This window comes from Aspergillus oryzae, chromosome 5 (genome assembly GCF_000184455.2).
Source record: "Aspergillus oryzae RIB40 DNA, chromosome 5".
Taxonomy (NCBI): Eukaryota; Fungi; Ascomycota; class Eurotiomycetes; order Eurotiales; family Aspergillaceae; genus Aspergillus; species Aspergillus oryzae.
Window position 1 is genome coordinate 3,501,629 of NC_036439.1, and position 23,582 is coordinate 3,525,210.

Here is a 23,582-nt window from a genome sequence, read left to right on the forward strand (position 1 = left end):
GTTACAAGGGAAACAGCAAAGGAGTGTGATATTCATGCATCAGTTCGATGATAATTGAGATAACTCGGCCAGCGCAACTATCCAAAGCCATGGTAGGAAAACAACAGTAGCAATCGCAAGGTATTTTACTCGGCATCCATATCTTCGTCCAGGTCAATAGCGTCAGGGTTCGCAGGAGCAGCTGGCTGCTCTTGGCCAGGTGGTGGAGGTCGGTTTCCACCCTCGGGGCCTGTGCTGGCAGCGACAAAGCCCACAGGAGCACGCGCTTGTCGTTCCAGGGCTGCCATAGCGTCTGCTGTCGAACCATCCACATCTCCTTCCTCGGCGCCCTTTTCGTCGCCGTCTTGAGCCCGCTGTTGGCTGCGAGCAATAGCCTGGGAGGCGATGAAGTTGACGTCGGTGCTGTCCAATAATGTTAGCTTTGATCCATAGCGTTGTCAACTTAAAGGAGAGTACATACTTGTACTGTGCTTGAACACTTCTCTTGATACGAAGCATCTCCTTGAAGGTATCTTCGTTGCCATGTTGAACTTCGAATGCCTCCCATTTCTGCCAGAAAGGAGCGTTCGTCCGGGGATCGCAGAACTGAGAAGCGTGGCCATAGATTGCGCGGGCTCGGTCGATTTCGCCAAGTCGTCGTTCCATTTCTGCAAATTTGAGGCACATCTCCTTGGCTTCTTGATCAGGCAATGCCGCAATAGCACGTTCGTAGATTGGCCTTGTAGAAGGTAATCCAAAGTTCGACGCGGATTTGGTAATGTAGAACTCAAACATCTCGAATCTGTCCTCGTCGGACACCGCACGAGTAGCACGCTCGTAGATACGCATGGCGTGGCGGGCTAATCCACGTTCCTCTTCAAGATTGCCATACATTAGATAGAGCGGCTTGGCAAACTTGGGAGGACATCCATCCAGGGCCTGTTCGAAGAGGTCTCGTAATCTTTCAATACCAATCTTCCGATCAACAGCTTTAGTCAAGTAGAGGTTCCAAAGCTCGAATGCAACCGGGTAGCTGAAGAGATCTAAACCTCGCTCGTAAACCTTGAATGAATCCTCAAAGTACTTGTGCTCCTCCAAAAGATTGGCATAGTTGACCACAGTTTGGGGCGTGGCGATGCGTAGCTCGAAAATCCTCTCGTAAACCTTCTTTGTCTCTTCCAACGACGCGACGCTTTCAACCAAATCAACGTAGAAACTCCACAATTTCCAGCTCTTGTGAACTCGTTGCTGAGGCGAAAGGTTCTCATCGAAGTAGTCGACTGTTGATTTCTTCGGCGCTTGCGTTGCTTTCGCCATAACCTCAACGGCTTTATCGAAGTTCTCGCTGCGGAGTTCCATTTCAGCCCATTCACACCACGTCTCGGCGAGCTCAGCAACCGATTTGAAGGGGACCTTCACAGCCTTCTCAAAGATTACCCTAGCTGTATCCAGATCTCCTCCGCTCTCGTAGAATTTAGCGTAGTTGACCCAGAGCTCGGAGAACTTGCCATGAGCCTTCTTAGGGCTTATAGCCGCGATGGCTGCCGTGTAAGTGTTGACGATTTCTTGTTTGTTGTCACCCCACAAAGCAACCCTCTTCTCCCACTCGATGACATTGTTAGGGTTCTGTCGTAGCAATACATCATTGACCAGGAATGGCCGGCGGTCCATGAGCTGTTCGAACCTCAGCATTCGGAGATCGAGATCGAAATCTGCCTCTTCATCGGATTGGCCTTTATCAGCACGAACAGCTGCTGCTTCCATCAAATTACCAATAATTGACTCTTCAAATTCGACATAGGAGTCGAAAATAAGTGTAAAGTCGCGAACCGTCATGACCGTCGTGATGCCCTCTTCGAAGGTATCTCGAGCCTTTTCGAAACTACCCTTCGTGATCCAATATGTTGCTAATCCAGCCCACAATTTCCCTCTCTGGTCAGCGAACCGGTCGATCCCACTGCGGAGAATAGCGTCCACATCAATGCCGACATGCGGGCCAGTTTCGATTTGCTTCGCCTTCGACACGAGCAAGTCCACCATTTCAGTCCACAGCTGGAAGTGGCTCTTCCCCTCCTTAGACTGGAATCTTGGGTTGTCGAGTATCTCCATATACCGCTTTACAGCTTCCGTATACTGTCCCATCTCCACAAGAAGCTCAATGTATTCCTCCGCGTTCTCCGGGTGGATCTGCATGTACCGAGCCCAGATTTTCACGGCTGTCTGGCCAGAAGCGGAACGCGCGAAAGCCTTGTAAAGCTTCCATATCCTGTTATGTTGAGTGATCGGTAGAGCTCGTAGTGCGCGGTCGAACGTACGTCGAGTTTGCGTCACGAGGGGTTGGTGAAGTAGGAATGAGAGGTACAATTCCCAAATCCGTGGCATTTTGTTGAGGAGAATAAGGGCCCGCTCGAAAAGTGCGTTGACCTTCTGGTATTCGGGTCGGTATATAGTGGGGTTGCGACCTTTAAGATGCTTCGTGCGGAATTCCAAGTACTACTTAAATCAGCAAACTTCAATGCGAAAAGGTGGGGCTGAAGGAAGCAGCGTACCATCTTCCACAGTTTGTAAGATCTTGGGAGCTGCTTGCAAGCACGCTCCATAACCTGCGATTGATTAGCAGCACGTCCAGCAAGGTCCATCGCAACTGAAACATACAAAAGCCTGCTCGTAGAGCGTCCCATGCTGCTGCTTATATTCGATATAAGCAAGCCATGGTTTGATACTGCCGGTGTCCCGAAGGAGATCCTGCTCATATACAGTATCCTGGTCGGCCTGTGAACAGATGGTGCAGTTAGCCTTTGTCCTACCAAATTCCGACGCCACAACTCACTATCAAGTAGAGGTCCGGCCCTGAGGCCGACGTGCGATCCATTTGCGCGTGTTGCCGGTGAGATCTCGGGGGCAGGAGTGTCCCTGGCATGTCGCCACTCAGTCGAGCGGGATCGGCTCACACGGTCAACACAGAGTCCGAAGAAAGGGGTGTAGCATGAATTGGAGAGCTTTCTCGTCGCGTTGGATGATAGCCGCCTGAGAGACTGCAGAGATGAAGTTGTGCAGGTTCCACGTGACCTGCTATCATGCGGGCCGCAGGTGGTCCAAGCTCCTCCTCCATTATCGCCTATCGTCATCTACGCCGCTCCCTGTCGTGGCCTCTCAAGTCAAGCTGATCGTGCTCCTTGGGTCTATTAGCCATGTCGGGTGCAGTAGTATGTCTGTCCTTTTTGCTCCAGGTCTTCGTGTGGACCCACTGTTGATGTTTTTTCCTCACCTAGGGCCGCGAGGCAGTCTTCCCGACTCGCCAGTCGCTGGGGTTAATGAAGAGTAAACTGAAGGGCGCGGAAACCGGACACAGCTTGCTAAAGCGGAAGAGTGAGGCGTTGACCAAGTAAGTTCGCTACGCAAAAATCAGTTGTAATGCACATACTCAGATGTCATGAACTACAGGCGTTTCCGGGGTAAGTGGACATCATGAGCGCATTTCCCCACATAATATTAAACTAACATGGCAAGCCAGAGATTACTCGACGTATCGATGAAGCCAAACAGAAGATGGGGAGAGTCATGCAGATTGCCGCGTTTTCTTTGGCCGAAGTGAGCTATGCCGTTGGAGGCGATATCGGCTACCAGATTCAAGAATCCGCCAAGCAAGCACGATTCCGTGTACGCGCCAAACAAGATAACGTCTCCGGTGTCCTCCTGCCTCACTTCGAGAGCTACACGGAGGAAGGAATCAATGATTTCGGCTTAACTGGTCTCGGAAAAGGAGGTCAACAAGTTCAACGGTCTCGAGAGACGTACGCTCGCGCGGTCGAAACCTTGGTTGAACTTGCAAGCTTGCAGGTACAGTGTGAAAGCTAGCCACTTATAGTTCATCTCTGACACCAGTATTTAGACTGCGTTCGTTATTCTAGACGAGGTGATCAAGGTTGTTAATCGGAGAGGTGAGTACTCTATTACTACGTGCCGGTTGATGCTTAATTAACTAATTTCGTTCACAGTAAACGCAATGTAAGGCACTTCTTATAGTAAACCAGGAATTCACAAACTAACTTGTCCAGTGAGCATGTTATCATTCCCCGGACCGAGAACACCATCAAATGTTAGTGACTTCGGGTATCCGCTTTGGTTCGCAACTAACATAAACTAGACATTATGTCCGAACTCGACGAAGTTGATAGAGAAGAGTTCTACCGACTTAAGAAGGTATCAAATAAGAAGCAGCGCGATATTGCCGCCGCAGACGCCGAGATGGAGGCCCGCCGGGCAGCCGCCCAAGAGAAGGAGGGCCAAAAGGCATTGGAACCAGAAAAGGAAGCACCTGACGCCCCCGATGTCCTCGGAGAGCAAGAAGATGCAGATGTCATTTTCTAGTTTTATTCCCCTTTCTTTTCATTTACTTCCTCTGTCCCTGTATCTACTATACTTTCTAGCATGTAGCTGTCATTGGTATCATTCATTTGCTATTTTCACCTTCCTGTATCTCACTTGTTACAATGCCAATCTCCACAGAGAAAAGACACGAAAAATAAGAATAAAAGCCCATGAGGGGAAGCACAAGCTCTGTATCGAATTCCAATCAATATAATAAAACAGATAAACCCCGCCCCAACGCCAGAACAAGTTGCTCACAATTGCCCGAACTACATCCGCGCAGCTTATTGTCTCTGGTAAGTAACCCGAATCGGCTTGCCACTCTCCCCCATAGGCATCCCCGAGGTAGCCTCCTTGGCACTGATAGCGCCAGACTCGTTCTCGTACTCGACGAACGCAATTCCCTTTCTGCCCGGCACCAATCTGACCTCCTGGAATCCCTCGAAGCGTCCAAAAACAGCAGTAAGACTCTCCTGGTCCGCCGTGTCGGGGAGGTCCCGCAGGAACAGAATCTTGTTGGGAGGGAGATACTCGTCCGGGATGACAGCCGCCGTCGCACCGCTGGTGGGCTTGAGACCAGCTCCCTTGGCGGTTTTGGCCGGACGCGTAGAGTCGGGGGCGCCGGGGGGACGCTTGAGCTTCTTTTGAGCTTCGAGAGCCTCGTGAGCTTGTTTGCGCTCTGTTTACCTCATTAGCCTCGAACCAGGCAACAGAAAAACACCCTAATATATCCACAGAAGAACGTAGATAACAAGACCCAAAAGAGAGAAAAAAACGAACCTTTCTCAGCCAACCTCCTCCTCTTATGAGCCTCCAACTCATCCTCTCCACCCTCCCTCAAAACTGTCGCATCGCTCCTCGTTTTCGCGAAATCCAGCACCATCGGCTTATCAAAGAGCTCGAACCCATTAATCTCATCAATGGCATTCGAAGCCGACTCAACACTATCGAAGACGATAAACGCCTGGCCCTTGGCCTTCAGGTTAGTCTTCGCGACGATGTCGATGACGTTGCCATATTCCGAGAAGATTTCTTCAAGCGCTTCTTTCAGCTGGTCGACTTTGACTCGTTCTTCGAGGTTGCGGACCTGGGCGGGAGCTGGGTGTTAGTGGGTGGGCACTTGGTATTTAGCTGGAGGGTGTGATGGGTGGGATTGTACATAGACTCTGTGGTTGTTGGGTTAGTATTCTCTGCTTATTGGGGGTTTAAATGGGAGAGAGAAGCTTGGGGCTTACGTGGAGTTGGGGGGAATGCTGTTTGCAGGCGCAGTCATTGACGCCATGTTTGCGACTGTAGAGCTCGTCGAGCTGGTGTTGTAATTGCGATTAATCGGGTTGCGGAACTCTGAAGATGGAGTATTCGGCTTGGAGCAAAAGCTCCAGTATGATTTATTGAAAATGCTGCTGTTCTTCTCATAAGAAGCATCATTGGTCTAGTGGTAGAATTCATCGTTGCCATCGATGAGGCCCGTGTTCGATTCACGGATGATGCACTGCTTTCTTTTTTTGTTCGTTTTTCTTGTTACGCGGCACAAGTCAGCTATCGTCTTGTTCTTTGCTTCGCTTTCTTAAAAATAGATGTACAGGCTGCCTAGTTTTATAGCATCATTTCACATATTCTTCGATGACAAGTATCTGATCTATAAGGCGACATGGTCTATTTACAAGTCAACTCCTTCCTCACATCTTCAACCTGACTTTTCAGTTCCTTGGGCTGTCTTGTCCAGTCTTCAGCCTTCACCGACTCTAACATAGTCTCCATAAACAGGTATTCTGCAACAGCATTTCGAACCTATATGCCCGTTAACGCAACATTCCATCTCTGCTAAGTTGAACAGACGTACCCGTGGAAAAGGATGCAGAAGCATTGAGGTCATCTTTTTCAACACATCCGCTCGTAGTGGCTCCAGCCTTGACAAGGGCGCATACACTTTGATTGCAGCTTCCAATCTCGCTATGTTGGACGACTTGAAATGTGCCTTCTGGACAAGAATAAACAATTTCCTATAGCTTTGGACTGTGAGAAGTTATCTCAATTCGGCGGATTGAGAAGAACTAACCTTGACTCTGAAGGTTGGGGGATGGAGCTGACATAGCTATCTAGCAAGAAAGCCAAAAACTCCAGCACCGGGATAGCGTAGCGGTCATCTTGCAGGTTATCGCTCAGTGCAACCATGAGATCTTTGATAATGGAGGTCACTATGTCTTGCCGCTGTTCAGCCTCATACTTATTGATACGCTGCACCAGAGCCAAACGGCTTGAGCGAACGAGTCCCTCTGCCCCAGCAACTGCGGAAGTCGCAATTCCTTGGAATAATGGCAGGCGCAGCCAGTCGATGGCTTGCAACTCAAAGAGTTGAAGGAAGTAGTCAGGCAGGGATACGTGACTGAAATGTTCATATTGTCTGATATAGTCAGCGATGAATCTGAGATATTCGTGTGATATACACCCACCTCTGTAAGGGTGGAAAATCGTCGGTTGACTTCCAGAAGCCCTGCAAGCAAATCCAAGCTTGAAGGCGGACTTTGTCTAGCTTCTCTGCTGCAAGTCGACATAAACAACCGACAATACTCTGGACTCGGGGGTTGCGAGTTGCAGAACCGGATTCTTTTTGGAGGACTACCGTGGCAGCTTGGATTGCCTCCAGTCTTATCAATGACCCAATATCTCCTCGTCTATCTGTCGTGTAATCATTCAAGAACTCGATAAGATGGTTTGAGATAGCATCCGTTGTATCTGCAACATGGTCAGCGTCGTTCACTGTGCATTAGGATTCACGTACCAATATGCGGCAGAACGCCATTGGCCAAACTCTTTACAGCTACTACTCGCTTCTCAATCAATTCTTCTTTTCCGGCACACTGTAACAGTTCCTTGATGATTGACTGCCTTAGGTCGTCTTCAGGTCTCACTTGCTTGAATATAGCACCAAGGACTGAGATCTGGCCGCGGCCAGTCGGTAACTTCCAAGTAGAATGAATGTATGAGAACCAGCCATTTATCGTCTCCTCTTGTTTCGATGACGGTAGAAGAGGGAACAACTCCGATATAGCATCTGAAGAAGTTTCTATCACAATGTCTTCGCTTCGAGAAATGCAGAGTAAGAGGGTTTCTCGGGCTTTATCAAGCAGATTAATTTGTGGCTGAGAATGAGGGGAATTTTTGGTTAAAGAAGCCGTTCTAGAGAGTGAGTACACCAGACATGATGATGCTTCAGCACTTAATTCCGGACGTCGAACTTGGAGCGTCAAGTCCTCTTTTGTGGGGCCAAGCGGGGAATTGAAAATATCCCAAAGTTGCTGTATTTGCGCGGTTACCTCCAAGGCCTCGCAGGAGTCTTTGTTCTCACTTGGTGTTTCTTGATAAGAATTAAATGCGTTTACTGTGGCTGCGAGGGCCAAGAAACACCCATGTCTCGTTTCAATATCACCTCGAGGGAGGCTGGAGAGTTTCTTGAGCAGTCGCTGAAGGATTGTCTTCATTGTCTTGTAGGATTCCTGGGTACTCAGGACCCCTATCGCGTTTGCTGCCTGTCTTCTCGATTCAGCGTCTGGTGAACCGATCCCTCTCCAGTGCATCAATGACTCAACAAGAGGACTCCAGTATTGATGGCTTAAGTCCACCGTAGATTTTGCAACATCAATCATCGCTCGTGAACGACGTGCCACGGCATGGTAATCCACCACCTGTACTAACGGAATACCTTCGACGATTGTGTTAGGATGACGACCAATTAATTCCTGCAAAGCAGCAGAAGCACCTCTCCGAATATTGCCCGACGGGTCCACACAAGCGGCACATATCAACTCGGTAGCCAGCATCTGTAATATGCTGGACTCCTTCTGGCTCGTAGATGTACTTATTGTCTGTGCGTCCAGTGCGAGCAGCTCCTGGGTTGTGTACTTCCGAGATAGAGCCCATATACCGAAACATGAAGCATCTCGCACGCCAGTGCCGACAGAGCTTCCAGTCGAGGATCTCTGCTCGAAGTCGAGTCCAGAAACGAGTGGTTGCAGTATATTAAGAAGTTGGTTAGTCGGAGGAGCACGGCGAAACAGCAAATGACCCAATGTTAGTATGAGACCCTGCCATCTTTGAGCATCAACCGCGCTCAGATTTCTTTTGGTATTGTTCATTCCAATCCTGCGTGCTTCAAACGGCGTTATTATGGTGCCGTCACTGTTTTCATAGAGAATGTTCTCCTCCAATGAACCAGTAACTGCCTCTATAACCTCGGTACCCATATCCAGATCTAGCTTCAAAGTAATGATACTGATTGCTTTACTCGCAGCGAATCGCACAGGCGTATCTTTGTCAGCCAGAGCCACCAGAAAATGGTCAATACTATCTTCCAAAATGGAAGATACCTTATCGTCCGACAGCGGGCTATTTGCTCTTTCGCTAAGCTTCAGAGCCATAATTGTCATAGTACGGAGGATTTTGATGATGATTTTCCGCGCCAATGCAGATGTTTGAATGAGCTGGGAAATTTCTGAGTTTCCCTGAGCAGTTTGTAACGTCTTCTCGAACACAGGCACGATCAAGGGAGCAAAGTCCTCAACCTGACCTGAAGCACCTAAGCGAGCGAGGAAAGAAAGAACACCGATGCAAGTATAGACAGATGGCGGCTCAGAATTTCCTGTGGGTTGTACAATGGAAAATGCCCAGTCTGTTACATTAGTGAGCAGGCCGACGGCCTGCATGTCCCGCCGCAGTACAAGACGTGCGAGAACCACTGTGGCAGCCTCACGCTCTTTTCCAGAGGCATTGACATAGTTCAACGATACTGAGAGAAGAGACCTAGAGACTGTTGGCACCTCAGCCGGTAAGGGTCTAAGCTGACCCAGATTTTCGTATGGCACAGGAATATCATCTGATGACATGGACGCCAAATCGAAAGGAGCGAGCAACAAGTGCGAGAGCCAAATCAACATCACGTAGCGTTCCTCCCAAACAAGTCGTCGAGGAATGTCCTCTGACAAACCCATCTCTGAATCATCTTGGCATACTGTATCCCATTCGATAAAAGCCCTGAGTAAAGGGTCAAGGTACTTCGGCTCATTGTTCAAGAACCTGCTAATAACCTTGACCCCACGCACTTTGCAAAAAGTGTAAAGGAGCCTACATATCGCCCTTGGCAAGGGATAAAGTGCTTGTTGCTGCTGTGGCTTATCTGACTTATACTGATCGCGGTGCTTTAGTAGGTAGGCTAAGAAAGCATCGACCAGAGGTGGCAGCAGCGTTTGAAGATGTGGATCCAACAGCTGAGGCCATTCTTGAAAAGGCTCCAGCTGTAGCAAGAATTCGTATTAGCGAACAGCAACTCAGTACATTTAACATTTTCTCCAGCTTATTGAGGGGGTATTGTCAACTTACAAGACCAACTAGTCTCTCAGTCTTAGCAGCTTGTGTCCATCTTCGTGGGACTCGCGCATGTCCTTTCTCCGTTCGTGGCTTCCAGAGCAGAGAGGGCAGTTTCTCTGAAAATTCCGTCACCAAGTCGCCAGAAGCACGCTGTAGTTTAACTTCTTTATCTTCTATTGCATCCATGATGAAATTGCGCCAGGAGCGCTGGATATTTTGGGGGCAAATGTCAATAATCTAAACCGCGGGGAATCGGTCAACATTGTATCAGGTCATGTGACCTGTATGAGGCCCTCGACCATAGAAGCTTCCAATAACGGTGGGGATAAGTATACCTGAATATATTCAGTTTAGGTGTAGTTATAAATGAGTATACTTACGCATAACTACATGTCAAGGGAGATTAAACGTGGTTCGTAACCTAGCATCTCCACAGCGTACGCGATATATATCCAGGGAGAAATAATAGACTACGGTTGAAGATTTTGAGGAAACACCATGTAACGATTTCAGGATATCCTTCACATATACATTCAAGAAGAAACATACATACTGTTCTAGTCAGTTCAGCATGACTAGAACCATTCTCGAATGAACAGAGCCATTGTTGTCGCACATCATTAGCTATCCACATCCGGAGTTGACTCTGTGTCTAGAGGATGCCTAACGAAACCAGCTGAGCCGATATCTACGAGTTGCATCATAGTTTCTCGGATTTTCATAACCGTGATAGCCACTGCAAGTGAGTTCCAAACATCATGTCCTGCATCTTCCAAGTCAAACTGGCAGATGTATTTGCTGTCGGTATCATCAGTTGTGCTTGAAAGGTCAGTGCCGAGGGTAAGGATTGCAATGATAGGACCACATATGATAAATCCAATCAGGAGTGGATAAAATCTGGAGGGAGCAGAATAACCATCGTCTTTCTCGTTGAGCTGAAGATTAATCGAACCATGATCTCCGTCTGGGGCTGCCGCACTCAACGCTTCGCGGTGCCGGCTGGCGAGTAGTTGTAGGTGCAGGTTCAGCTTTTTAACGGCATCAAGTGTGGTTTCCCCTTTCTTCTTAGCATATATGACATGTACGGGGATTGCATCTCTGTTTATATGTATGTCAGTATCGCGCAAGGCCCAGCGAAAATATTGGCTGATGGTGGTTTTGATCAAGATCTCGGGACCCTTCTTTAGAATCCTACAGTCCCTCACGCGACCCCCAAGAGAAAATAGAGCTGCGAGGGACCTGATTGCTACACTGGGTCTTAGTAAACTGTGGCACACTTGGAAGAAAATTTAAATGGAGTTGAGCCATGAACTCACCATAAGTCTTGGAGCTTTTAAATGTGTGGATTACTGGCCTTGAATCGCCCTCTGCATCGGAAAATAGGGTATATGGTAGGGTAGGGAAGTCCGATCTCCATTGCTCTGGTATGAGTGGCTCAAACCCACGCATGGCGAGCCGGAAAAAGAGATCTTTCTCTTCCTCGTTGTAAAGACCTTCAGGAATGTCAATTGCGTCAGCCCAGCGCCTGGCTTTCTCCACAGAAAGGCTAAAGACAACAGTCGAATGTCTAGTCTGCGAGACACGGAAATCTGAATCATCAAATATCTCTTCTTTTATCTGAGGCGTAGTAAGGACTACATTAGGAGAATGGCTTCTCTTCCGAACCACAAGCTGCTTTGACGCTATAGCTTTTTCACTATCAACTGTGGTATTTTCTGAGTATTCTGGTAAAGGTGAAGATAGATTCCCAGTTGGCTCAGAAAAAGACCGTTTATTATCATGCGTGACGGTCAAGATATCGCTCGTGGGGGCAAATATAGAAAGGCCGGCCTCTAACAGTGATTTCGCCTGGTGCCAAGCATGTACATTAACATTATTATTTTTTGTCTCTTCAACTGGATCACAGACAAGTCCAGCGAGACAATGAGCCATTTTGTTCGGTTGACCGTCAAGCTTCCTTCTCTTGAAAGACTGGCCACACGCGATATCTTTCGGACTGGAAGCGTCGTCAGGTACGTTCTTTTCCTTCGGTGGTGTTCGTCTTGGTGTATGAAGCCCTGTGCGGACTTCGTCTTTGTAAGTGTCATGCTTTGGAGGAGTATGTTTCGGGTCTAAGCTTCTTCTCTTTCTGACTTTGGTCTTATTAGAAGTGAGAGGTTGGACGTTTGTATTCAAATGTTGATTCAGTCCATCCGAGTCCGTTATCAAATTGCAAGATCTGCGCGTTTTCATTTTACTGGGTATAAATAGGAGCGATCAAATGTCTCAAAGTATGTTATTTCAATGGATCGGTCGAGGAGGTGGAGGACTCGCTTGTATTACACTGACAGTAGTAAGTATCGTAATGAGGAGGGCGAAGACCTATGTGACCACGTGAGGATTTTGAAGTAAGAAGTGTTTCCCACGAGGCGTCGGTGACTGATTTTTCTCTTGAGCAAATATAACTTTTGAGTGTATTCGGGGCGTGTCATCGAAATGGAAAATTGCCGCCCTCGAGAGTAATGTTTTTATCTCATATTCTTTCTTCCATACATACCGTTCTTTGTCAGGATGATGACCAATTGATACTGCGCAGAGGATCCGTAGTGGGAAAAAGGGCAGTGCAGAATGGTGCTATGGAAGATAATGGGAACAGAATGAAGTCATATCTACCATGAAAAAGGTGTGTTCATCTCAATATGTAAGAGAAGCTCCAAGGTTGTAGTAACACAAGTCAGAAAGAGGCAGGCAAAGAGTAGATGTTTGGCAAGAGGAGGGTGAGGGTCATGGGACTTGTCATTTTTTGTAGTCCCAATCAGCTACAAGCCTAGGGACAGACGACCAAATCAGTATGCAGACGTGTTGCATTCAATTATGGGCAAGAATGGAGAGTCCTAGTGCGTGTTTGGCAGTCGGGTAGGGCACCGTGGACGTCCAAGACGAACAGTAAAGGAAGAATTACATTCCGATAATGGGAAGTAACCGCCCAAGAGAATTAAATAAACAGCCTAGAACGCTGGGGAGATATAGAATAAAACAACCTCAGACCAAATTACTCATTCCATTCCGTCTGCACTCGCAAAGGCCAGAACAGCGCTTACACCTGCTCTCAAAACTCTCATGGGTATGTTATTGAACATTTCCAGTGCAAAAAGTGCTGAAGGCAGTAACAATCAAGAAGGCAGAAACAAAGAATCCAAGGTTCACGTCGAACATGAGTAATAACTGCGATGACTGCAGGGCATTAGTCACCAATAAATATAGAGTCGGATCAGGCGAAGTCTGCCGTGTAGGAGAAACCGCGGAATTCTTCCTGCATGGCTTGGGAGAGGACTGGAGAGAGAAAACGTTATGGTTAGCATTAGTGGGAAAAATCGCAGAGGATAGTTGCTTACCGGATTGCACAGGCGTCAGAACAGGTGTGACGCTGGTGAACTCCTGGTCGAAGTTGCTTGTATCCGTGGGGCTGGTGATGGTCGGCAAGAACGGCGGAGGGACGCGCTTGTGGTAGATATCATCCCAGTTGATGTTCCTGAAGAAGGCATGAGACATGACCTCTTGAGCATCGGTCGGGCCGGAGCCAAGTCTTAGTTCCGGCTCGCGAGTGAGTAGTTTCTGAAGAATCGAAACGGAATCCCTGGGCATGTGGATCGGATACAGGGGTTCATCGGCAAGAATGGCATCATAGATTTCATCCTCATCTTCACCACGGAAGGGAGATTGTTGCAGAAGCATCTGGTAGATCAGCACACCAAATGCCCACCAATCAACTGCTCGACCGTATTTCTTATCCAAAATAATCTTTTAGAAACATGTCAGTCAACCATCACTTGATCGAAGAAGCCTAGGGTATCTGGGCTTTACCTCAGGTGCCATAAATTCGGGAGTTCCACAGAATGTGCTTGTGGTGGCGCCATACCACATATTTTCTTTGCAAAGACCATAATCTGCAATCTTGATGTGGCCATCAAGCGTCAAAAGAATGTTATCGAGCTTCAGATCACGGTAGATAACACCGTTCTCATGGAAATATTTGAGAGCCAGCAGAACTTCTGAAGCGTAGAACCTGCGTGTTGTATTAGTACTCATAGCATGTATCTTCACGTGATGGAGTAGGAAAGTTAGGGAGAAGACTCGGAGGCTAGAAGAACGTACTGTGCTCGTTTCAGACCAAACTGGCCGCGCTGAATGTGCAACATTAGATCACCACCACTGATATATTCCATGACAAAGTACACACGAGTTTCCGTCTGGAAACAAGCATGGAGATTGAGAAGGAATGGATGGCGTTCTTTGTTCGCAACTAAGAAGACACGCTTCTCAGATTTAGTACTCTCCACTTCATCGTTCTCAATGATGAATTCCTTCTTCAAAACCTTGATAGCATAAAGCTTCTTGGTGCTCTTCGTTTCAGCCAGCATGACCTTTCCAAAGTTACCTTTACCAAGGACAGCCAGGAAATTGAAATGATCCAAGCCAATCCTGACCTTGGGTTGCTGGGGCGGAGCATCTTCTTTCATAGCCACCTGTTGCTGCATTACTGGCACAGGCTGCTGCTGTGGAGGTACCCCGTAAGGCGACGCAACCTTCTGCGGCATCTGCTGTTGCGGCGGGGGCGCCATGCTTTGTTGGTAGGACACATACGCGGCAGGGTCATAGTGGGCGTGCGAAGGCGGCAGGGTTTGCACCGGACCTGCTTCTCCGTGATTAGTCTGATCGTTTTTACTCCAAAAGCATCGAATAGGAGGTGGGGGATGGGCCGTAGGAAAACATACTAGGGATCTGTTGGGGGGTGCGCATGCCTGTGGCGGCAGCGGCAGCGGCAGCGGCAGGACCTGCAGATGACGTTCTTGGCGGCATTTGCTGTCGCTGTGCGGCCGTTGGAGACTGTGGGGGTATATAGGAGTTAGTTGCAGCGCTCACGGCTTCGGCAGAAGGCTCTCTCTGAGGTAACCCATATGGGCTCTCCACAGGTTTTTGCGGATATGCAAGAGCAGGATCCTGAGGGGTCTGAGGCGGGCCACCTGGCCGCAGGGTGCGGCCACTGAGACCAGAACTAACAGAAAGGGATTTATTGTGATTCCTAGCATGAATCAATGTTTCTAAGATCTGGTTCGCGGCTTCCATAGACATGCCACAGAAGTCAGGTACAAGATGAGTACAATGGGCATGGCAAGTGAGACCACATTCTAAGGAAAATGTAAGCATCAAAGTCATATACATGGCCTGAAGTTCTTTAGGAAATCATACCTGAGCATCGCTTGGCATTTTTACGTCCAAATGGGAGCAAGTAACCGCAGTGACAACACCAGTTGGCAGAGAGGTTGGAGAAGCCCTCGAACCGATGGGGAATACGATGATTGATCTTCTCCTCGTCTGGATCCGTCTCGTAATTTGCTTTGCTGATACACTTGGTAACGACCTTCGGGTAACACTTGCGGTGACACGTATACTTGCAGTCGGCACATTGCATACCGGCAGCATATTTCAGGAAATCGCCACAGAGGGCACAACGCATGATATTGTAAAATTGTTGAGTGACGAACTTGTGCCCCTGCATTTCGTGGACCTCTTCCTTCTTCTGACGAACGGCACCCTGTCGGTTAAGACCAATGTCGAACGGTCGTCGATCCTTCAATTGTTTGGCTATACAACAGGTTAGTACACCCGGTCGTAGAATAATATATAGGCCATAGAAGTTTACCAAAGCTCATTGATAGATGGATTCGACCCACGGGCTCCAATGCGAACCAAGACTCGATCATCACTGAGTTTAAGGAGGGCGCTCCACCCGGAGCACCTGCATAACCCTGCGCAGTAGGACCAGAATGCCCAGCGGAGCCTGGGGCATGCGGAGATCCCGGCTGCCCAGCGGTGTCAGGCCGTCCCGACGAACCGCCGTGTTCCATCTTATCCGCAGAAACCCAACCTGATGCATTGAGCTCGCTCTCCAGCTTCTTGCGACGCATCTCTTCGGCGATATCGGAGATGCGCACCCAAAGCATGCCAATCGGAGTGGGCCTGTCACCCGACTTGTCGTACACGGTAAGTTCGATTTCGTTTGCTTTGTCAATGTCAATAGTGAAGGTCTCATCTTGCCATCTATCAGTCCGGGTTGCTTTTGTACGGGCTTTGATAGTGTCTTCAACTTTGATGATGACGAAAGTCTCGGGGCCCCGAGAGAATCTCGAGCTGGTGGCATGATCTACATCGGTAACCGCCTGGATACGCAATGTTAGAAGACCAGTAAGTGGCTTGCGCATGTTGGGTGTGTTCAGGCTCTCATCTAGAAAACAAACTGTTAGCTCCTATGCGGCGGTCACCGGTCTGTAGAAAACATACCGTCTGGGTCGTCTGTCGATTCAATGTCAACGTGAAGATCTTCATATCGCTTCAAGGCCTGCTTTAGCAGCTGAATTTTCTGATTACTCTCGATCCGCCGACCCTCGGCATCCGCGCGACTCTTCCTATCACCCTCATCCTGATACAGGCGAACCATCTTTTCAATACCCGCTTTGTATTGCTTTTCCACACTCAGTTTAAACTCGAGTTGGGACAACATGAGCTGGATCTTAGGTCCGAGATACGGGGTATCATATTTGATCAAGTCTGAACACAGCACAGCGTCAGTTAGACATCCTGGAAGCTTACAAGGCCTCTGTCGGTGCCGAGCGACAGGTAAAGCATACCAAGTTTAGTAAAATTCGGCCGGGCCTTGGGAACAGGAGCGAAAGGCCGGGGATCTGCAAAGGGAGCGCCTGTCGGCATGGAACCAGATCCTCCTTGCGGGTAAGCCCCCGAGGCGTCATACTCGTCATAGCCGGTACCATAGTCCTTCGGAGGAGGGGCTGGTCCTGCACCCGGTTCAGGCGGGAGACGCTTGTCCGTGGGGGATTCTCCGTCTCGACGTAGCTGCAACTCTCTCATCTTCTCCTCCAAGTAAGCAATGTTCTTTCGACCATCACGGATATTCGCATCGACTCTCTGCTGCACGAGGGGGTTATTGGTCGACTGTCGCATATTGGACGCGGCGGTGATCAGGGCCTTTTCCCGCTCGATCTTGCGGTAGACCGAGGCGATGAGGTCGTCCCCGTCCATGTTGAGAGGGTGGTGGGACGACGACCGACGTTCCGAATTATTCCAACTGAGAGGACAACAATGCGATCAAGAATAAGTGGGGATAGAAGTGTGGAATCAGAGTCAGCAGGCAAAGCGTACTAAAGGGAAGAAAACGTTCGCCGCGGGGTACTTTGTTGACAGATTATTCCAAAGAGAGGGGATGGATGATCAATAAATCGCAACGGGACTGACAGTCAACGTTCCCGTTAAGTTAATGCCACTCGGGAAATGGTGAGACAGGTTCCCCCCGTTACGATGACGAGCCGTGCCAGACAGTCACTCTCGGTCAATGCCCGCAGGTCACTGCGAAAATGGGGAGAGGGAGCTGAGTCGGGACAGCGAGAAGAGGTGATTCCAGCAATGGAGTTTCTGGTCACCGCACACACAAAGCACAGAAAAGGGAAAATTGTTTTGGGATCCTTTTCCTTTTTCTCGGGGGTGGGTGGGTTGACTTTTGGTGTCCAGACTTTACTTTCTTCGTTGTTTTTGCTTTACCGCCCGCATTTACTCCTCAGGCAGTCGCGGGACGGAGGGGCAAGTCAAATCACTTTTAAGTCCTTGGGTAATTTTATCCGATGGGGGGGGAGCACGTGTGTGCCAAAGGGGATTTAAAGTAACTAAGTAGTCATCAAGGTAAACATTCGGACGAGTCAAAACAGTGTTCCAAATTGCCGGGGTCAGGTAGTAGTATATTCCTATCCAGAAACTGCAGAACTTCTTCAAGAAAGAGAAAAAAGACAAAAGGAATGTCTCGGGAAGTGAAATGCTGACGAAAACAAACAATGATGTAAATAACTCCAAACGCGAATTGCCCCGAGTCAAGGGACTGTTGTACCGAATTGTCTGACAGGTGGTGGCAAACAATGACCCTTTCACTGGCCTCTATTCCTTCTTCTTCACGGCAGAGGAGAGACTGTGTTCCAGTCAGAAAGTAAACTTGTCTTTGTCATCTGGTATGCTGTAACCATGTACGGAGTACATAACACAGGGTCAACCCCAGCTTGCCCTGTCGATTTCCTCTTTGGGCGTAGATTGCCTGACAGATAGTACAAATACCCTACTACTACCCCCAAGTCCATAGATAGGAAAATCAATCTCCCATTATTTTCTTCTCTTTTCTTTCTTTTCCTTTTCTCGTCTAATCTTTCCAACAGATAGATCTACGAACCAATAATGGAGACTGTCTGCACTTCGTCCCATCTCTGCAGGATCACAAGCTACTGATAGCCACACTGCACAGTACCAACACCTACTTTTCTTATCGGTCAATCTACGAGCAACTACCTAGGCATGATATAAGATATAACAAGTAAGACATGCACATTTTGCGTACAAGGATTGTATTGCCATGGACTAGTGGGTTGGATGACACAGATAACCGATCTGATCGTGTGCCCCTTGCAGTGTACAGATGCATCAAATGGTCATGTGGCGCATAAAGCAAGCACATCAGATGGTACCCCGCCCAGAAGGGTCCTTTACTATGTTATAAAATGAATTGTCAGGGTATAATGAAGCTTGTGTCGAGTTATAGTCATTGCCCTGGTACTTGAAAAATAGTAAAAGAATATAGAAGCAAAAATAGAAGTCTGCTTGACGCTACCGAAACAAGGATATTGGCCCGAGTCTGCACCATGCAGTAAAAGACACATTAACTTTTTACTCAGATCTCTTCGAGATCCGAGGGTGGCAAGCCCAGCCCGTAAGCATCACACCGTATAATCCGATACAGATCGGGTGCAAGACAAAGGTACCCACATTTTGAGCAAGCAGCCCAGTGAAGAAAGGCGATACAGCACCGCCACTGCTTCCTAATGCACTGATAAAACTCAAACTTGACATCTGCATCGACCGGGGGAGCAGCTTGCTGAACACTGCTGTAGCGCAAGGGTAGACAGGTCCCAGGAGCAAACCCACAATAGAAACTGCAACGGCATCTCCGATAACGTTGGGGATCAGCCACGTCATCACCTGAAAGGCGACTGATCCTATCACGAGAAGTACAACTGACAGCTTCTCTCCGATCATGTGGGCCGGGTGGGAGAGGGCGAAACGTCCAAGAGTGATGCCAGCCCAAAATCCTGCACTCACGTACCCTACCTGCGAGGGGTTTCCATCACGAGAACTGATAAGAAATGATACGACCCAGCCTGAAATAGAGACTTCCGCGCCCTGATATGCGAAGATAAAGAGTGCACCGAGAAGAGTGGTTCTGTTTTTGACTGCTTGCTTCAACGACTGTGTCTTACTTGCAACGCCATGATCATGATCTTGCTGGGAAGTAGACTGTTGAAATGTAGCAAGCAGCTGTACGGGCAGTTCCTTTTCATACCCACGGAATGTCCAAGCCGCAAGTGCTGCGTTGAATAAGGCTAGGGCAAGGGAGATACAGTAAAAGAAGGACCACTGGACCCCATGAGACGCCAAAGCTGTCGCTATAAGCGGTCCTATGATTCCTCCAATCCCATAGCTACCGTGAAGGAAACCTAGCGCTGTGGTACTGTTCACGAGGTTGGCGCAAAATACGTTGTTGAGAGCAAGTTGTAGCGCAAGCCCAAATCCGAGGAGAAAGAAGCTCGCTACAATTGCTGGAAATGGCGGCTTGCAAACAATAATCACGTATCCCGCAGCGAGTACAGCCATGGACAAAGCATACGCCTTTGGCCGCCCGAGTTTGGCCTCTAACGCATGGGTGAAGGGCGCAGCAAGGATGAATCCAAGAGCATTAGTCACGAAGATTAGAGATACAACAGCGTAGCCAATATTATAATCTTCCTCGATGTAAGGGATTAAGGCTCCTGGAGCGCTGTCGTTCAACCCACCGCCCAAATTCATCAGACAAGCACTGAGCAAGCGCCATTTCGTTTTTGATGAGCTTGCCTGGTTTGCATTTGGATACGCAGATTCGTACACGTCAGGCGCAGGGGAATGATTCTCCACCCCTGTAGGTGTAAGTGGAGTGGCGATGCCGGAATTCGCTTTCGTCGTTTTGGATGTTGGACTTGAACCGTGCCGAACTTCATTTAACTCGAGATCGAAAGATGCATTGGCAAGACCATGCTTATCCCTGTGCACCGCAGCTGCAGGGTTCGCGATTGGTGGTGAGCTTTCTAGTTGCAATAGAGCACCAAACGCCGAGGTAGACATAATGAGCCCTTGTATTAAACGCACTGGACACCCAAGACAGACATCAAAAGGAAGGGGAAAGAAAACAAAGAGAAAGGTTTATTCAATCTATAAAATCGCTCATACACTACCCGAGGCCACAAAAGAGCGGTCGACGGATTCATAAAAGATAGAAGGAATACGGAATCTGACCGTCAATCTTATCAATGCAAGCGGAATTCATGGAACCTGATTGATAATCCTCTCTATGCCAAAATAAAAGAGGGTCCCAGACAGCTCCGATGCGATTGGAACAACACGCTCATATGGACCCAGAACCATGCTCTGCTGGCATCTCTTTGTCGGGAGGCCCTTGGAGATTGTCCCGAGACAGTTTTGAGTGATTAATTGACATTGGTCCAATTATCTCTTACCGTTGTACGTCAATGAAACTTTAAAAGGTTAGCAATGAATTTCATGAGAAGACCCTGGTAGAACTTGGAGAGAAAATGTACTCCGAGTATGGTCTGGAGTGTGGGTGGAGGAGAGTTACTCCGGAGTAACAAACCACAAGGCCAAAGAGATCCACTGCAGGTGACCAGTCAAGAATTTCCCCCACATGTTGATTTGACACACGGGGAAATTTTTTTTTTTTTTTTTTTTTTACCCCTCCGCTATCAAACACAATAAGACTACCCCTCACCACAGCTTATCTGATCAGCAATTGCTTCATACAAGACAGCATCTAAGAGATTGCGACAATTTAGGTTCCAAGAAAAGAGATCCCAATTGCAATATACCATCATGGCACCACCACGGCGCAAGGTACTCGCAACAGCGGAAGAAACTATGACCCCTCCAGATGAGCTTCAACAGGGACAGCAAATCGCGCGAGTCATCAAGGCAACGGGGAACAATTTATATGTGGTCGAACTGCCATCAAAAGACACGGTTTTGGTCGAACTACCTTCCCGCTTCCGTTCAAGAATCTGGATGAAACGCAACTCCTACGTCGTGGTCGATACCAACGCTCTTGAGGACCGGGACAATAAGCTTGCTGGGGAAATCATTAATATCGTTCGGGATGAGAAAGTTTGGCGCAAGGCTCCATTCTGGTAAATCGACTTAGTCATTTCATTCTTGGTCCTTTTGCTAATTCTATTTTCGCAGGCCGAAGGAATTCGTCAAGCAATCTACGGTTGTTGCTTCGGATTCAGAGGATGAGGAAGAGTCAAATGTGGGCAAGATGCCTCCCTCGGACGACTCTGATGCTTGAACTAATCGACGTATGGTGATCGCTGTATCCAATGCACGTGCGTCTACATTTAATGTGAACCACGAGGACCAAGTGATGAAAACAATGAAGGGAACGATAAATTTGGAGCCTATGAGTGGCTCATTATCACTGGATGTGCTCCTTTCCTTTGCGTCTCGGAGGCGCATCGCTCAGTGCGTTTCTGCTATTGAGGAGGACACCGAAAACCTGAACAGCAAGTGAGAAGACAACGACCGAAGAACTGGCATTGGTGCTTGGGTAGACATTCCAAGCCCACTCCTGTAGTGCCCAGATCGCATATATAAGGATCGGATGGAGCCGAGCCCGCCAGAGAAGGCAAGGCGTAGCCCAGGAGAGATAGGCAAAGAATTGGTAATGAAGGGACCTTGCGCACAACAACCCGATCGCCAGCGATGTCAACATCACGGTCATTATGAAAGACTTAGAAAGCACCACGGTGCGTTGGCGTCCTTGGAGTAGGCTCCGGAGGAAGTCAGGGACGTTAGATCCTGACGGCCGTAACCAGCCTGTGGTAACAAATAATCCCAGCAGAAAAATATGCAAACCTAGTAAGGCTAGAGAAAACTGTTTGGATAGGAACAAGTCTTCACCCACAAACCTCCAATTGACAGTCCATTTGAACATAAACTGTCTAGTCAACTCAAAGGCCCGCGCGACGTATCCTATGGGGTTACCCTGTAGGAAGGGAATCGCTAGTAGAACCTAAACATTTGTGAGTCAGCCATAGTTTGATTCCCCTGAACGGATAAGGAATGCGTACCTGAATGAGCAATGCTAGAATTCCAAGTCGAATACTAGGCACGAGGGAAAGGCTGAGCACAGTTACCACCGCAATGGCTGGCGCAAGGAGCAGTAACGTCATCTTAATGCCAACCCCAACAGTCCAGGCCGTAACACCAGCCGTCCATTTCTTATTCTGGAAGAGCAGAATCGCTATCCACATGGCACAGACCGCGAGGCCATCATTGAAAAGGCGCAAAACAAAGACACTGTGGAGCCGCTTGGAAAGGACAAGAAGAGGAAACAGGTACGGAGGGGCACCTGACTGCCTGTAGCAAACCATCACAACTGCTAGCGTGACAAGGTAAAGGACAGCAAATAATATCTGCCCGAAAAGAATATCTCGGCCTTCATCTGTTAGGTGATAGAGTGCCATGTAGCTATATACGTGGGCGGCCGGGTATACAAGGGGTCCAGTGGACCCCTTGATCAGGGTATAGTCACGTTCGCCAGAGATGTAAAGCGCTATCTGCTGCATGTACGTCGTCCAGTCGATCTCAGTATCTTGATGCAGTCGCAGCGATTAGCTCCGCACGAGGAAACCACAATGATTGAAATACAAACTTACATGGGATCTTCCAGATGATAAGAGCACATAGGAAGGCATCGCCTATGACAAGAAGCGGTGCAATCCATTTTGTATGTCTGGGGTTTAGGCAGAGTTCGTGGATGAAGTGCTTCAACTCCATTGTTGATGTTGTGCTGGAATTGCATGTGGCCTTAGGCGGGAGAACCTACCAATGATATTTGACCATTTCCGGCTTAGCGGGATTTTTTTCCAGATACGACGCGCCCGACCCCGGAGCAAGGGAGGCGTATGGAGACAGAGTAATAAAAGTGCATTTTAAAATATTGATTGAGCCAAGTTATAGACATAAAGATGCCATTGTGCATCATGGCTTCAGATGACTATCTGTACATGGGTATATTGCTGGCATTGAGTTTGGTGCCTCCGCGGCATGACCCAATGCCAATAGATATTGTAAACAGTAGGTCCAACATTCCAGCGACCCGATTCATAATATATCACCCGTAATGCCACAAAACCTGCTTGTATACGACACAATCCTTTGAATCTCGTGGCTGGGAAAGCTCGACCGTTGACATCTGCGTCGAGGCTCTAGTTCTCGTTGACGCCTTTCGAAAACCCAAGCAATTCACCCAGAACTCCGCCAGGCTTTGGAACAGGACACTCTCTTCCCGCCTTGGCCAATCGTTCGGCCTCCTCCTCCAACTGCAGGAACGTCGACACTTCGTCGGGGGTTTGCTGTGTCTGGGCAAGGGCATTTCCTTCTGATCCAAGCATTTCAGCGTCCTTCCTCTTTTTCCTTCGAATTCGTGGAATTTGTTGCCCATCGGCAGTGATAAGCATCTCCGAATCAGCAAGTGTACGACGCGGGGCAGGACAAGGGAAAAGGTGAGGCAGGCCGACGACAAAAAGAGACGCAAGGAGCGTGGCTGCAAAAAGAGAGGACGTCGACCGCGACCGGGGGTGTAGATGTGGCGGCATATTGATGATGATTGAGGGGAGAAGATGAATGTTTTCAAGGGCACGAGGCGTCACTACGGCATGAAAGGACTTCACTGT

General features: G+C 48.5%; 8 protein-coding genes and 1 non-coding gene across 9 annotated transcripts; 3 read left to right on the plus strand and 6 right to left on the minus strand.

Annotated features, from left to right (window-relative positions):
* Nucleotides 1–125: 125 nt before the first annotated feature.
* Nucleotides 126–2,851, minus strand: AO090120000312 (mRNA splicing protein SYF1; the record flags this gene model as incomplete). The annotated part of the gene is made up of 5 exons (XM_001823985.3): nucleotides 126–402; nucleotides 461–2,472; nucleotides 2,529–2,582; nucleotides 2,635–2,751; nucleotides 2,810–2,851. 5 exons carry the CDS (start codon nucleotides 2,849–2,851, stop codon nucleotides 126–128), a joined length of 2,502 nt encoding a protein of 833 aa, XP_001824037.3.
* A 319-nt stretch (nucleotides 2,852–3,170) lies between these two features.
* AO090120000313 (H(+)-transporting V1 sector ATPase subunit D) lies at nucleotides 3,171–4,350 on the plus strand (the record flags this gene model as incomplete). Its single annotated transcript, XM_023237690.1, has 6 exons — nucleotides 3,171–3,185; nucleotides 3,490–3,819; nucleotides 3,872–3,920; nucleotides 3,978–3,987; nucleotides 4,038–4,078; nucleotides 4,127–4,350. The coding sequence occupies 6 exons, from the start codon at nucleotides 3,171–3,173 to the stop codon at nucleotides 4,348–4,350; spliced, it is 669 nt and encodes a 222-aa protein (XP_023092494.1).
* A 284-nt stretch (nucleotides 4,351–4,634) lies between these two features.
* Nucleotides 4,635–6,443, minus strand: AO090120000314 (U1A/U2B'/SNF family RNA-binding protein; the record flags this gene model as incomplete). Its single annotated transcript, XM_023237691.1, has 3 exons — nucleotides 4,635–5,029; nucleotides 5,131–5,448; nucleotides 6,410–6,443. The coding sequence occupies 3 exons, from the start codon at nucleotides 6,441–6,443 to the stop codon at nucleotides 4,635–4,637; spliced, it is 747 nt and encodes a 248-aa protein (XP_023092495.1).
* Nucleotides 5,772–5,842, plus strand: AO090120t00007. Its single transcript has one exon. It is a non-coding gene; the product is annotated as a tRNA-Gly (tRNA).
* Nucleotides 6,444–10,334: 3,891 nt separating the features above from the next.
* AO090120000315 (uncharacterized protein) lies at nucleotides 10,335–11,946 on the minus strand (the record flags this gene model as incomplete). The annotated part of the gene is made up of 2 exons (XM_023237692.1): nucleotides 10,335–10,960; nucleotides 11,031–11,946. The coding sequence occupies 2 exons, from the start codon at nucleotides 11,944–11,946 to the stop codon at nucleotides 10,335–10,337; spliced, it is 1,542 nt and encodes a 513-aa protein (XP_023092496.1).
* A 1,018-nt stretch (nucleotides 11,947–12,964) lies between these two features.
* On the minus strand, nucleotides 12,965–16,791 carry pkcA (protein kinase c; the record flags this gene model as incomplete). The annotated part of the gene is made up of 9 exons (XM_001823989.3): nucleotides 12,965–13,026; nucleotides 13,089–13,494; nucleotides 13,558–13,759; nucleotides 13,849–14,389; nucleotides 14,469–14,882; nucleotides 14,944–15,339; nucleotides 15,398–15,979; nucleotides 16,036–16,302; nucleotides 16,383–16,791. 9 exons carry the CDS (start codon nucleotides 16,789–16,791, stop codon nucleotides 12,965–12,967), a joined length of 3,279 nt encoding a protein of 1,092 aa, XP_001824041.1.
* Nucleotides 16,792–18,471: 1,680 nt separating this feature from the next.
* On the minus strand, nucleotides 18,472–19,959 carry AO090120000317 (putative MFS efflux transporter; the record flags this gene model as incomplete). Its single annotated transcript, XM_001823990.1, has 1 exon — nucleotides 18,472–19,959. The coding sequence occupies one exon, from the start codon at nucleotides 19,957–19,959 to the stop codon at nucleotides 18,472–18,474; it is 1,488 nt and encodes a 495-aa protein (XP_001824042.1).
* A 762-nt stretch (nucleotides 19,960–20,721) lies between these two features.
* AO090120000318 (putative eukaryotic translation initiation factor eIF1a-like protein) lies at nucleotides 20,722–21,193 on the plus strand (the record flags this gene model as incomplete). The annotated part of the gene is made up of 2 exons (XM_001823991.1): nucleotides 20,722–21,032; nucleotides 21,088–21,193. 2 exons carry the CDS (start codon nucleotides 20,722–20,724, stop codon nucleotides 21,191–21,193), a joined length of 417 nt encoding a protein of 138 aa, XP_001824043.1.
* Nucleotides 21,194–21,319: 126 nt separating this feature from the next.
* On the minus strand, nucleotides 21,320–22,683 carry alg3 (dolichyl-P-Man:Man(5)GlcNAc(2)-PP-dolichol alpha-1,3-mannosyltransferase; the record flags this gene model as incomplete). Its single annotated transcript, XM_001823992.3, has 3 exons — nucleotides 21,320–21,916; nucleotides 21,975–22,498; nucleotides 22,563–22,683. 3 exons carry the CDS (start codon nucleotides 22,681–22,683, stop codon nucleotides 21,320–21,322), a joined length of 1,242 nt encoding a protein of 413 aa, XP_001824044.1.
* Between the last annotated feature and the right edge of the window lie 899 nt (nucleotides 22,684–23,582).